Source organism: Oncorhynchus mykiss, chromosome 25 (genome assembly GCF_013265735.2).
Source record: "Oncorhynchus mykiss isolate Arlee chromosome 25, USDA_OmykA_1.1, whole genome shotgun sequence".
Classification (NCBI taxonomy): Eukaryota; Metazoa; Chordata; class Actinopteri; order Salmoniformes; family Salmonidae; genus Oncorhynchus; species Oncorhynchus mykiss.
This window is the reverse complement of record NC_048589.1, coordinates 6,412,310-6,427,174: the sequence shown is the minus strand read 5'-3', so window position 1 is coordinate 6,427,174 and position 14,865 is coordinate 6,412,310. Positions and strand designations below refer to the sequence as shown.

The 14,865-nt window shown below is 41.4% G+C and overlaps 1 protein-coding gene across 6 annotated transcripts in view; it reads left to right on the top strand.

The window, feature by feature from the left end:
* Positions 1–12,857: 12,857 nt before the first annotated feature.
* asap3 (ArfGAP with SH3 domain, ankyrin repeat and PH domain 3) overlaps positions 12,858–14,865 on the top strand; it is a 55,462-nt gene continuing 53,454 nt past the window's right edge. For 5 of the 6 annotated variants that reach the window (XR_005039448.1, XM_021584396.2, XM_036962246.1 and 2 more), the window contains exon 1: positions 12,858–13,207. Coding sequence is in view for 5 of the 6 variants with exons in the window: in XM_021584396.2 (XP_021440071.1) it covers positions 13,046–13,207 (162 nt within the window). In the remaining variant the exon portion in view is untranslated. The remainder of the gene's footprint in view (positions 13,208–14,865) is intronic. The other variant, XM_036962245.1, reaches the window with a different exon arrangement.

Genomic DNA, 14,865 nt, shown 5'->3' with positions numbered 1-14,865 from the left:
TAAACTTGCGATTCTGTCCATTTCCTATGACATCATTCATTGATTTTTCATGGCAAGCAGCAGTTCTCCAATGTAGGTCAATGGGAGATACCTCCATTGTTCTCTTCTGTCTGGAAATCGGCAAACTCCGTTCCAGGGTGTGCTTGGTCAAGTCCGATCGTAAACCAAACTGTTTTCTTAAGAGTGAGTTTATTAGAACCACTTATGAAAAAATAAAAAAAATAAATGGGTTTATGAACAAATAATCATGTTCAGACTTGCTTCAAATTAATCCTCAAAGCAGAGAATTCTGGCTAATATGGTAACAGATTCAAACACAAACCTCGGTATCAACAGACTTGAATACAAATGTACCACAATAATGCTGCAACATATACAGTATAGCTTTCTTAGCTCCACAACATCTAGTTGGGAATCCCTATCCAATCCGACCTGTGTTTAGAATCTGGCACAAGGACTGAGGACATGTCGAGGCACATTGATGCAATGAATTGTGACATTCCCATGGCTCGACTGAACAGAGCAACGTGAGCAATGACAATAACACCGAATGCAGCTATAAACTTACACCACCCCCTGACAGGTGGGCAAAAAAACCAACATAAAAAGCCACGGTCCTTCTTTGGACTTCGACGGTTGTCAGGGGTGACCTGCAGACAATAGATAGTGGATGAAGCTAAGGTCAAGGAGTCAGGGGTTAGGGGTCACGATGGAACTGGACACAATGGAATTCTCCAGCCACGGTAGCCAAGTAACCTCAGGCCAATAAACCTTTCTTTCACGGCATAAGAAAGCGCTAAGATGACGTGTGTATTTGATTGGTGTCGTTCTAAGTGCGTTTGTGTTGGGCAGAGGACCTAACCGCTATCATTCTCTCTCCGAAGACGATGAAAAGCGTCAAAGGATAGTCAGAAGTTCAACTTAAATGCTTCGTTTCTCTTGGAAGGGAAGCACAATCTAGCCTGAGCCACCTGCCCAATTGAATGGCTGGCAGCTAGTCGGCCAGCTAACGAAACAAGTCCTGGCGTGTTTGTCCCATTGGTGCGCAATGGAGAGGATGAAGGGAGAAGGAAAAGCCCCCAGAAATAAACAGTGATTCTGGAAGGAAACTTATTCTGGTGGTCTCATTCACCAGTCGTGTCTTATAGGCCTTTGTGAGTGTGAGAGGATAGTAGGAGAGGCTAGAAAGCTGGCTGGCATCGGAGGCCAGATAACTCGCGGGAAAGTGCCCTTCAAGCGTGTGTAGATAGAATTTTGGATTCAACGGCTCTATTTTGACATGAAGACGGATCAGAATAACTGGAAGAATGGAATATCACACAGTTTCCCACAAGTACTGTATGTATCATTATTAATAGCTGAATCCCATCCAGACAAGTATTCGCCCACAGCCTAGGTGTCTATGATTAGGTTATGTGGCTGGTGAATGCTGAGCGTAACTCTACGTGTTTAACAGGTTGTCAGACACCGCAAAACCCACAGGCTCGTCTGACATACAACATGCCTCTGTTCTCCCTATGCCCCTGGTAACCTGCTCTATAAGCCGTTAAAATTAACAGGGTTTCCCGCAGGCCTGTCACAGGTCACACTTTAAAGGCTGAGTCTGTGATTTTTTAGTATTTTTAATTGAACCTTTATTTAACTAGGCAAGTCAGTTAAGAACAAGTTCTTATTTGCAATGACGGCCTACTCCGGCCGAACCCAGACGATGCTGGGCCAATTGTACGCCGCCCTATGGGACTCCCAATCACGGCCAGATACTCACGGCCGTAAATTGAGGAATGTGCCTTTAATTCTGCTACATGCTCGGAAAGACGGGTCCTTAAATATGGACATACTTTTTTGAATTCTGAACCTAAACGAAAGCCTTGAATTTTCATGTGAAAAATGTGTACGTGACCAATGAAATGTGATTTAAAAAAACAAACATATTTTTTGTCACAAGCCAGACTTTAGCCGCAACCCAAAAGGGACTTTCTTTCAGACTGCTACTAGGGGATATCTAGACGTAATTTAATTTATAAACATCAACATTGTCTGGTTTAAAATGAAATTGTCAGCCACCGGTGAAAGTGTCAGGTGTGTGAGGATCGAGACTCACTCAGGTTGGGTGTTGATTTCCTTGAGACGGTGACTGACGGTGACACGATTTAATCGGATTATTACTACATCCATAAATAAATTGAATTTCTAAGCGCCATTCATAACATGCAGGTGTTGCCATGCTAACATGAGCGAAAGACAAGTCACGTGATGTCATGTCTGTCACAGTATTTGGGACGGTGGGGAGACAACAACAAAAAAGGTTTGAGTGTGACACCACCAACAGGAGAGGAGTGCTGCACACAGTGAGTCATACTCATAGACGCTTTACATGTTAAGACCAAAACAGTGGTAGACACTCACGTCAAACTAAGACCTTATTATTGGTACCGTGCCATATTAGAAGCTATTCTCAGTAAGTGCTTTAAAACAAATACTTGAAATGGACACCAGTTCAGTTCAGTTGATTCTCAGAGGGTTTTTTTTTTTTCTCTCAAGAAAAGAGTCCACGTGAACTTTTCCCTGAAGTAACAGTGTCTTAAATCTTAAATATTGCTGCACCCTCTCCTCTCCTCTCTCTAGCTATCTTATATGGTAAACCTGGGAATATGGAGTAACCTTAATAAGGAGGAGAGGGAGAAAGGGAAAGGGTAAAGATAGAGGCAGTTTGGAGAGGCAGTTTGGATATGAACACAAAAGAAGACTATGAACTTCTGAACTTCTGTAAGTGTTTTCTAAATGGTCTCCTTTCTCTCTTCTAGTCTCTAACTCAATCACTCTCACACACTCACTTACACACACTCACACTATCTCGTACACACAAACTTTTCTCTCTCCTTTCTCACCCTATCCCTCCCCCTCTCTCTGTTCTCTCTCTCTCTCCTATAGTCCTATATGGTTCTGTGTGTATGTGTGTGTGTGTGTGTGTGTGGCTGAACAGACCGGCTTGCTCAGTCCTAGTCTCAAAAAAAGGACCCCAACAAACGTAGCAGCAGGCACACAAAGGCCCTGCTTCATCCAGTAGCCCTGCTTGGTAACTGAAGGAGGGTATTGTTATAGGCAGGCAGGGAGTCTCTGAAATGTCTGCATTACATCAACCCTAACGCACAGAGCCAACACAGGCCACAGAAAACAATTTTGGAAAACAAGAGTGTAGCTAATTGGGTCACCGAACCAATTTGTTATGCTCACCAGTACATGGGGCATGTTCTTTAGGCCAGGGGTTCTTAGATTTCTTGAGGTCGGGCCCCTTTTTTTTACGATAAAATAATTCATCAGGGACCGCCTCAAAATCAGGACACAACTCGAAATAGATAAAACATAGCATACAAGGAGTTTTACTATGCCATCGGGACGAACCAAGTCTGGCACCTTGGGAAGGAACATTTTAAAAGGCCCATCTCTTGGCGTCGGAGAGATCATTTTGCAGTTTTCAAACTAATGTCCTGCAATTCTACACATTTCGTCATGGTGCAGAGAGATTTTTGTTGTTGTTGCAGCAGAGAAAACGTTGCAGTTTTAAAGTTGAAATGACAAGAAGTATGGAGTTGAAACAATTGATTATTGGTAGAGCACTGTGGATAACAATATCCCTGTGAGCCTACCAGGCCCATGTTGTCCAGGTGTAAGAACATACACTAAATGACCAAGAGTATGTGGACACCTGCTCATCGAAATTCTCATTTCAAAATCATGGACGTTAATATGGAGTTGGTCCCCCGTTTGCTGCCATAACAGCCTCCACTGTTCTGGGAAGGCTTTCCTCTAGATGTTGGAACATTGCCGCGGGGAACTTGCTTCCATTCAGTCACAAGAGCATGAGTGAGGTCAGACACTGATGTTGGGCGATTAGGCCTGGCTCGCAGTCGACGTTCCAATTCCTCCCAAAGGTGTTCGATGGGGTTGAGGTCATGGCTCTATGCAGGCCAGTCAAGTTCTTCCACAACAATCTCGACAAACTGATTCTGCATGGACCTCGCTTTGTGCACAGGGGCATTGTCATGCTGAAACAGGAAAGGGCCTTCGCCAAACTGTTGCCACAAAGCTGGAAGCACAGAATAGTCTACAATGTCATTGTATGCTGTAGCGCTAAGATTTCCCTTCACTGGAACTAAGGGGCCTGGCCCGAACCATGAAAAACAGCCCCAGACCATTATTCCTTCTCGACCAAACTTTACAGTTGGCACTGTGCATTCGGGCAGGTAGCGTTCTTCTGGCATCAGCCAAACCCAGATTAGTCCGTCAGACTGCCAGATGGTGAAGTGTGATTCATCACTCCAGAGAACTCCAGTTTCCACTGCTCTATGGTGATCTTAGGCTTGTGTGCGGCTTCTCGGCCATGGAAACCCATTTCACGAAGCTCCAGGCGAACATTTATTGTGCTGACATTGCTTCCAGAGGCAGTTTGGAACTCGGTAGTGAGTGCTGCAACCGAGGACGGACGATTTTTGGCCGCGCCACGTGCTCCAGCACTTGGCGGTCCCCTTCTGTGAGCGGTCCGCGTTGGTTTGTTATGAAAAAGAATGCTATTAAAACATTTGCATTTAAAGTATAACTTTTTAATGCATATAAACAAAATGCATATAAATGTAACAATTCAAAACGAATACAACTCACCATCACATACTTTTAAAGTGGGGCTATGACAGTCCATTTCAAATTAGTCTGACTTCATGTATCTTATCTCACCACCACTAATGAGGTGGGTGTGCTTGGTGCATGTCGCGTCAGAGCTTCTCAAAGTCAGGGGGCGTGGTCGACAATCTCTGCTGTCACATCCAACCTGTATCGGTATTTGTTTTTAATGCAGACAAGAGCACTGAATCCAGCTTCACACAGGTAAAGTTTTATGGTGCTTTCAAGACAACTGGAAATTCGTACAAATCATCTTCAGGTCGGCAAGTTAGAGCTCTAGAAAGAGGCCAGAGTTCCCTAGTTGGAATTCCAAGATGGATGACCGTTCAAAACAAGTTTTCCCGAAGCCAGTTTTTTTCAGAGTTCCCAGTTGTCTTGAACGCAATGAAGTCGGAAGATGGAGATTCCCGAGTTCCCAGTCCTCAGTTGATTTGAATGCGGCATTAATGCTCACAGGGAGACGGCAAGGTACTTATTCCCTTTGAATCAGGAACCAAAACTCCTCCCTATTGAGCTGTTGATGCATTTGGTCACATGACTGCTCGATCAGCTGTTAAATTTTACTCACCGGCATGTCAACTGAGCCAGGATCACAGTCAAACGGATTGGGAAGTAGGCCCCACAGTGCTCTTCCAAGCATTGGAGGTGAGCAGTCATCACTCGTGTGGGATACTTACTGATGCTATTTTTTCTGTTAGATGCTGTTTTCTGTCAGCCTAGGGAAGGGGGCATGGTTTGCTTTTGAAAGACTCCAATAAGAATTCTTTCCTCTGAATCAGTCACTCAGCTGTAGAATGTTTTTGTATTTCCCTTGTATGCTTGAGTTCATTCAGTTTCCCAAATATGTCTGTTACATTTACTTTTAATTACACAGAAAGTCAACCAAGTTTCCTCTCAATGCAAAAAAAACTTTTCAACACTCCCCTCAATAACCACCAAGCCTCGGTGTGAAAAAGAATAGCGAACAAAAGTCAATGCATGGGCATCTTGGCCCTCACAGCTAACATCCATTTGGAGACCATAAACTGGGGAGTTTTTGAGTCATTCAGTCAGTTTCCTCTTGATTGCTAGCAATAGCATACATTCTTTGTTTAAAAGTGTTATCTGACAAAGGTATTGATGTGTCTTTCTGTGCCTCTGCCTCCCCACACATTGTTTTCACCATATCAGTTGCGGCCGGTAATATCAAAGTCTCTGCAATAGTGTGGTGTTTCAGAGCATAGCAGGCCTAGCCGTTCACCATGGGAATGATTCAAGTGCAAGTGTGGCCTTTTCCCATATCCAAGGGCACTCTCTGGTTCCATTTTATCTTTTAGATTAGAATCATTTGTATTTACTATTTTTAAAGGTTAACCACATTACAAGGATTTTGAGATTCAAAGATGACATTATATACAGTGGGGCAAAAAAGTATTTAGTCAGCCACCAATTGTGCAAGTTCTCCCACTTAAAAAGATTAAAGAGGCCTGTAATTGTCAGCATAGGTACACTTCAACTATGACAGGCAAAATGAGAAAAAAAATCCAGAAAATCACATTGTAGGATTATTTTATGAATTTATTTGCAAATTATGGTGGAAAATAAGTGGGACTATCATTTGTTTTTTTTAACAGGACACACATCCAGGCTGTTTAAGGGCTATTTGACCAAGAAGGATAGTGACAGAGTACTGCATCAGATGACCTGGCCTCCACAATCACCTTACCTCAACCCAATTGTGTGGTTCGGGATGAGTTGGACCGCAGAGTGAAGGAAAAGCAGACAAGTGCTCAGCATATGTGGGAACTCCTTCAAGACTGTTGGAAAAACATTCCAAGTGAAGCTGGTTGAGAGAATGACAAGAGTGTGCAAAGCTGTCATCAAGGCAAAGGCTACTTTGAAGAACCCCAAAATAAAATATATTTTGATTTGTTTAACACTTTTTTGGTTAATACATTACTCCATATGTGTTATTTCACAGTTTTGAAGTCTTCACTATTATTTTACAATGCAGAAAATAGTTAAACTTAAATTAGTTAGTGTGTCCAAAATGTTGTTTGACTGGTACTGTGTAAAGTTGAAGCCGGAAGTTTACATACACCTTAGCCAAATACATTTAAACTCAAGTTTCACAATTTCTGACATTTAATCAAAGTAAAAATTCCCTGTTTTGGGTCAGTTAGGATCACATCTTTATTGTAAGAATGTGAAATGTCAGAATAATAGTACAGAGAATGATTTATTTCAGCTTTTATTTCTTTCATCACATTCTCAGTGAGTCAGAAGTTGACATACACTCAATTAGTATTTGGTAGCATTGCCTTTAAATTGTTTAACTTGGGTCAAATGTTTTGGGTAGCCTTCCACAAGCTTCCCACAATAAGTTGGGTGACTTTTGTCCCATTTCTCCTGGCAGAGCTGGTGTAACTGAGTCTAGTTTGTAGGCCTCCTTGCTTGCACACGCTTTCTCAGTTCTGCCCACAAATGTTCTATAGGATTGAGGTCAGGGCTTTGTGATGGCCACTCCAATACCTTGACTTTGTCATTTTGCCACAACTTTGGAAGTATGCTTAGGGTCATTGTCCATTTGGAAGACCCATTTGCGAACAAGCTTGAGATGTTGCTTCAATATATCCACATAATTTCCCCTCCTCATGATGCTATCTATTTTCTGAAGTGCACCAGTCCCTCCTGCAGCAAAGTACCCCCACAACAAGATGCTGCCACCCCCGTGCTTCACGGTTGGGATGGTGTTCTTCGGCTTGCAAGCCTCCCCCTTTTTCCTCCAAACATAACAATGGTCATTATGGCCAAACAGTTATATTTTTGTTTCATCAGACCACAGGACATTTCTCCAAAAAGTATGATCTTTGTCCCCATGTGCAGTTGCAAACCGTAGTCAGGCTTTTTTATGGTGGTTTTGGAGCAGTGGCTTCTTCCTTGCTGAGCGGCGTTTCAGGTTATGTCGATATAGGACTTGTTCTACTGTGGATATAGATACTTTTGTACCTGTTTCCTTCAGCATCTTCACAAGGTCCTTTGCTGTTGTTCTGGGATTGATTTCCACTTTTCGCACCAAAGTACATTCATCTCTAGGAGACAGAACGCATCTCCTTCCTGAGCGGTATGACGGCTGCGTGGTCCCATGGTGTTTATACTTGCGTACTATTGTTTGTACAGATGAACGTGGTACCTTCAGACGTTTGGAAATTGCTCCCAAGGATGAACCAGACTTGTGGAAGTCTCCAATTTGATTTATTTTTTTCTCCCAGCATGATGTCAAGCAAAGAGGCCGTGAGTTTGAAGGTAGGCCTTGAAATACATCCAGAGGTACACCTCCAATTGACTCAAATTACGTCAATTAGCCTATCAGAAGTTTCTAAAGCCATGACATAATTTTCTGGAATTTTCCAAGCTGTTTAAAGGCACAGTCAACTAAGTGTATGTACATTTCTGACCCACTGGAATTGTGATACAGTGAATTATAATTGAAATAATCTGTCTGTGAACAATTGTTGGAAAGATTACTTGTGTCATGCACAAAGTAGATTTCCTAACCGAATTGCCAGAACTATAGTTTGTTAACAAGACATTTGTGGAGTGGTTGAAAAACAGGTTTTAATGACTCCAAACTAAGTGTATGGAAACTTCCGTCTTCAACTGTACTTGAAAATCCATGGCAAGACCTGAAAATGGTTGTCTAGCATTTTTTCAACAACGAATTTGACAGAGCTTGAATACATTTTATAAGAATAATTGCCAAATGTTGCACAGTCCAGGTGTGGAAATCTTTTAGAGACTTACCCATAAATTCTAACAGCTGTAATCGCTGCAAAAGTTTCTTCTGCAATGTACTGACTCAGAGGTGTGAATACTTATGTGAATCAGATAATTCTGTATTTAATTGTCAATACATTTGCTAAAATTTCTTAAAACATGTTTTCACTTTGGCATTATGAGGTATTGTGTGTAGATGGGTGTGAAAAAATATATTCAATCAATTTTGAATTCAGGCTGTAACACAACAAAATGTGGAATAAAAGTATGAATGCTTTCTGAAGGCACTGCATATGCCATAACAGATTGGGAAAATATGATATTAATGGGCATGGTTTTGGTTCACCTCTGGTTATTTACACCAAAAGGTGGTTATTTTACGCCACTGGTTGTTAATTTAACTCTTTACTGTGTTAATTTAACTCTTTACGGTGTTAATTTAACTCCTGATTACAGAACTTTGTCTGCAAGATAATTGCCTTCACTTTGAAGACTAAACAGACACAGTTATAAATAATCACAGACTTTCCAACTCCGAGCCTTCCTATTCCATTCTCTCACTTTGCTTAGTGTAGAACTATTGTCCTGACTGAGTTTGCTAAGGACAAACCCTTGGTGAAAGCTAGTGGACCAAAGTGAGAAAACAGGTGACTAGATTTCTGTGAAGAAAGTCAAAGATTATGAATAACACTACAGAAAGTGGAGCGCAGCGACAGCAGACACCAAAGGGCGCCTGAAGGAGAGAGAGAGAGATAGATGCCAACTTCAAAAGAGCCGTTCCACCTCAAAAAGCACAAGAAAGAGGTTTTCAACACCCGCCATCACATATTGTTTCTATGGTCAGAAACAGATAAGATTAGCATTCCTGCAACATTATTTTGTTTAAATATAATTTGATCCCTGAGATATTAAGATATTTGATTGCACCCAAATTGGTCATTTGAATTTATAGGATTCATCTAATATTCAAATAATTTGGACCAAACTTTTTCCAACAATGAGTAAGACATGAGGAATCCAAAGAAATGGTTAAAAGCCCCCCATGAACCCCCTCCACACCCCAGCACCATCTAGTGGTCAGAACCTGGAAATATCAGGATGTATAATGGGACATAAACCAAACAAACAAAAAACATCACCAAATTCACTGAGAAGAGATTATATAGGGTGAAGAAACAATACTTCGAGCCGCAGTTCCATATTACTTGTCAGAATATAGAGAACTGATACTGTATACTTGTTGTTGGGGTGGGATTGATGTGGGGTGTTGTGGGTGGCTTCTGCCCATTTCTTTGTCTTACTCATAGTTAAATAAAAGTTAGGTCCAAATTGGATGTTAGGCAGGGGTGCAATATTCACTGGGGATGGGGGGGGGGGGGGGGGGGGGGGCATGAACACATGTGATTTTGAGGTCAAACCATACTCAATATGGTTGCAATGGGCTTGGGAAACAGGCAAACCTGGAGTATATTGCACCCGAAGGTTTTCCTTCTGAAACGTAGCTTCCTTCTGGAAAAGTGCTTTGATATCATTCCTTTCAAATGTTGGCAGATTGTATGATAGCTGGAATTAGGAGTCGGATATTCCAAAACAAATCAAAATCAAATCAAAATCAAATGTATTTATATAGCCCTTCAGCTGATATCTCAAAGTGCTGTACAGAAACCCAGCCTAAAACCCCAAACAGCAAGCAATGCAGGTGTGGAAGCACGGTAAACACACATGTAAGATGAAATATTCATGTCAAGGGCAGCTATATAGGGGTTTACTACTAGCGTATAACCTGCACTGGGGCCCAACAGAGTTATACTATACCTATACCCGGCAGAGAATTGGAGGGGCAGAGATAAAGGGTTTTCCAGTGAAGAGACAAGGTTTACCATATAATATGACGGCTATAATTAGACTTATTCGGTGAAATACACCAATGAAAGCATTGAAATAGGTGCTTAATAGGTATATAGGCTAAAAGTTAGTTTGACCTTTAAAAGTAAAATGTTGCTTTGCTTTCACACAGGGCCATAGCTACATATGAGGACACCTCTGTAATTTTTTCACATTTAAAAAGCAAAAAACATAAAAAAAATGTGTGGGGAACTCTGAGTTTCAACTTACTGTTGAGTTAGAATAGTAGAATACACAAAGTGCAATTTCGAAACTTGGTTGTGCATCAGCAGTTTTTTTGTTATGTGTCTCTCACTGACAGTCACTCAAATAGTTTTAAAAAATGGATTGGAAAATTATTTTAGTTAGTCTAGCAAGCTATCAAAATTTGTAGTAATCATGAACAAATTACCGACTGGGCACACTCAGGGCATGTGATCAGGGGCCCTGACCTCCAGGGGGCCCCCATTGATTTTGGTAGTCACTCTCAATCAGATATCATATTAAAGGTAAATATATATTTGTTTTACTTCATATTCATCATCTCCAGCACCACAACAACATCAACATATGTAAAAATGGCACATTTCTATGTTTCGTGGGAAAAAAATAGAGGAAGATAAGTGTTTCCAATGAAATCGGTGTGCATCGCGGGATTTTAACCAATTATGTGTAGGCATTACCTACTTATTGCCTATTAATTGTCTACTAATTGGTTGATGACATTGGAAACACTTATCTTCCTCTATCTTATTTACTACAGAACATAGAAACGTGCTATTTTCACATATGTTGATGTTGAGGTAGTGCTGGAGATGATGAATATGAAGTTGACATTTTTTTTAAATGTTCCTTTAACATGGCATAATTTGTAGAATTGCAGGAAATTAACTGTAAAACTGCATCAACAAAAAAGTTATGTAAAGGTAAACAAATGTAAAGGTATTTGTTTACCTTTTGTTAATAAAATACTTGTTCTGTTAATAGATCACTCTGTACCTATTAAATTATAGTTTTTGATCTCGGAGCTGAGTTAATTTGAGCTAATGTGTAGCAGCTAATTGTATAGCTAATAGGCTATGTCTTTGTAGATTGATTGAGGTGAATGACGCTACAACAACTGGGTCATTTTTGCTTGTATTTTCTTGCTCTCCAAATAGCATTTTTGAGTTTTTAAATTGTTATGAAATGCAGTACATGAGCATCAACTTTCTTATTAAATCCAGAACCTGCCCCATTCACTTTTAGCATACCACCCAGCACGCTTTCATTGGATTTTATTGAGTGACGCCCTATTAATCTGTGTCGTCCACTGTTTTCACTGCACACTAGCGTTTGCATGGAGTTGAGGGGAAATGAGATGGCAGAAGACTGCAGGTCCATTCTTTACGAGTCTCATTCAGAATGCCAGAAAGCACAAACATTCCCACGTGATGATGGAATTACTCCCTCCCTAATAGCACGCACAGAGCCAGCAGTGGATTACCGTTCTCCTGGCAGCAGGATATTATGCTGGCAGCACAAAACGCGGATTTGTTTCTCCTTCAAAACAAGAGTGGCCCTACAAAGACATGCTACATTTTTTCTGACTTCAGTGCAGTACAACTATTTTTCACAGCATTGCAACTACTTAAAAAAATAAAATAATTTAACGTACTGTTATATTTAATATTGTATTACATACACCAGCATTTATTTTTAAAGTTTACACCAATGTTCAAAGCTAAGGCTATGTAAAGAAATGCACTTTTAATAAAATACAAATATATGTAATTGGAATTACTCAATAGAGTGTACAAAAATGTAATTGGTCTATTCTGTTGGGCAATGGGTTTAATACAGAGTGCTGGTGAGTCCTTACTTCACCCACTTCATTCACTGCAATGCAATACACTGCATATGAATTACATATTGGTTTATAGAGAGAGAAAAAAACGACTTATGTGCCGATGTCAAAGTGGGGTTTGGATTACTCAGTAGGTCTGTAGAATGTATATATGGTGTCATTTCATGGGGCTCTGAATAATACGGAGTGTTACTGGCCTTTTACGACACCCATTCCATAGGCCATGATGCAGATCACTGTATTCTAAACTCCCAACCCCACTTTTACATCGACAGAAATAATATGTTTTTCACTATAAGCCAATATGTATTTCATATTAAAAGTGATTTGCGTTGTGGCCTATGGAATGGGTGTAGTAAAAGACTAGCAACACTGCGTAGTCTTCAGCGTCCCATGAAATGACACCATGTATAGATTCTACAGACCCTACTGACTGCTCCCAACCCCGCATTTACATCTGCACAAATAAACGTTTTTTCGCTATAAACCCAATATTGTCAATACCAGTCTCGACATTGTATTTTTTTAAATTATGTAATTTTTTTGCATTCACAACAAAATCGACATTGATAAAAATGTAATATATTTTGAAACAGTTATCCACTTTGCAATGTTTTGAAATGTGGACTTTTTATTTGGAAGGTTTTTCTTAAAGCCATTTGAAAGTGACGTCATCTTTAGTGCTGCTATCATACTGTAGTCAGCAGTGGACCTCACTCGAATTGCACCGCAGTGTGAGGAAAAATCGGACCACCATCAACTTTCACTCATATAGTTGTGAGCGTGGGAATGCTGTCGCGGGTAATTTTACCTTTTCCACAAAGGAGAACCAGTGCATTTCCAGCGGAAACATGCGTGTTTGAAACTTTAACGACCTTTTAAATGTCTTCAGTTGGACCTTTTTACTTGGAGAGCAACATGCCGGAGCATATCAGCATTTCGGACTTTGTTGCTCTGACAAACGAGGACTTGGCATCACCGACTACCTCGATTTTTCAGTCCAAAATGAGTGAATGTCGGAACACTGTTTCGGCAGTCGAAGAGGTGAGCTGGGGGGGGGTTTCAGTGCGCACTATTGTTTACCTGTCTACAGGTAACTTGTTGTTGACAGTTAGTGGTGGGAGGTGAACCGATAGGTAGACGAACCTCCAGTGAGTAAACTAGCCAAGCGAAACAGTTTTGCCAAGTTCACTTTGTCATTTTTAAAAGTAGACTGTATAAATGTATTTTACCCTTACGCAACACCGCTGATTTAAATAACCAACTCACTATAACTTTGGTTATTTGAATCGGGGGCAGGACCAACGTTTGGGAACCCTGAACTAAGCTCCCGAGTGGCGCAGCGATCTAAGGCACTGCATCTCAGTGCTAGAGGCGTCGCTACAGACACCCTGGTTCGAATCCAGGCTGTATCGCAACCGGCCGTGATTGGGAGTCCCATAGGGCGGCGCACAATTAGCCCAGCGTCGTCCGGGGTTTGGTCGGTGTAGGTCGTCATTGTAAATAAGAATTTGTTCTTAACTGACTGATTTGCGTAGTTAAAGGTTAAGTAACATAAATGAATTCAAAAGCTACAGCAGCACGCTGAGCTTTGTCTTGCATTGGCTATAGCCAATATAGCCTTAGCTCAAAGGCCAGCAGATGGCGAAATTGAGTCATTTCCCGTCCAAATGAATTATATGCAGCTGGCAAAACATTTGCATGCCTCGTTAAACGGTTCGTACCTAAAACTTTCTCCATTCAGGCTGCATAGGCTTCGATTTCCTCTACACCGCCAAGATTGGGGCCTCTCTAAAATGTTGCTAGGCTGACACACACGCGCATACAGACATGTAGTACGGATGCACACAGTCACACACCCATAAAGGCACTTAGCGCACACACACACCAAAGCCGGGAACTGCTATAATGATCGTGACGTGTCCAAGGTTTGCGAAACATACAATAGAATAGAGGAAAGATGGCATTGTTTGTTGAGCATACACCCAGTCCGTGTCAATGTTAACCGTTTTATTTATGGGTGTAACCGTTTTGCTCTTCTCAAGAGTATAGGGAATTGTTGTGAGTGTGTGTGTATTCAATGCTGCAGACAGACCACAGCAGGGGTGAATGACAGGGTCTGATCCTCAGAATCTCAGGTTTTATGCTATACGCACACTAGGGCAGTGTTTCCCAACCCTGGTCCTCGAGTAACCCCAACAGTACACGTTGTAGCACTGGACAAACACCTCATTCAACTCATTGAGAGCTTGAAGATTAATTGACAAGTTGAATCAGGTGTGCTTGTCCAGGGCTACAATGAAAATGTGTACTGTTGGGGGGGGGGGGGGTACTCTAGGACCAGGGTCGGGAAACACTGCACTGGGGGTTAGGCAGCGTAACAAGCCTTTGATTGAGCCTAAACAGGGTGTGCTGGAACTGCACCGCGGTGGTCTGACCTGTACATGGACACTGTGTACAAGGAGAGGTTTCAATAAGGTTATTCCTTTTGTTAGACGGTGACATGACCTCATATTGGAATGGAGCCATCACCTTAACCCTTTTACACTTAAGTCAACAGATTTGACATCGACGTGTAATAGGTTGACATTACATTTTCACTTTGACCACAGTCTTGCCCTGACTCCAGCTTGGCCCCGCCCACTTGCTCGGAGGTTGACTGTGAAACGGTGGAAAGTACGGGAGGAGTTACTCCATTTTCT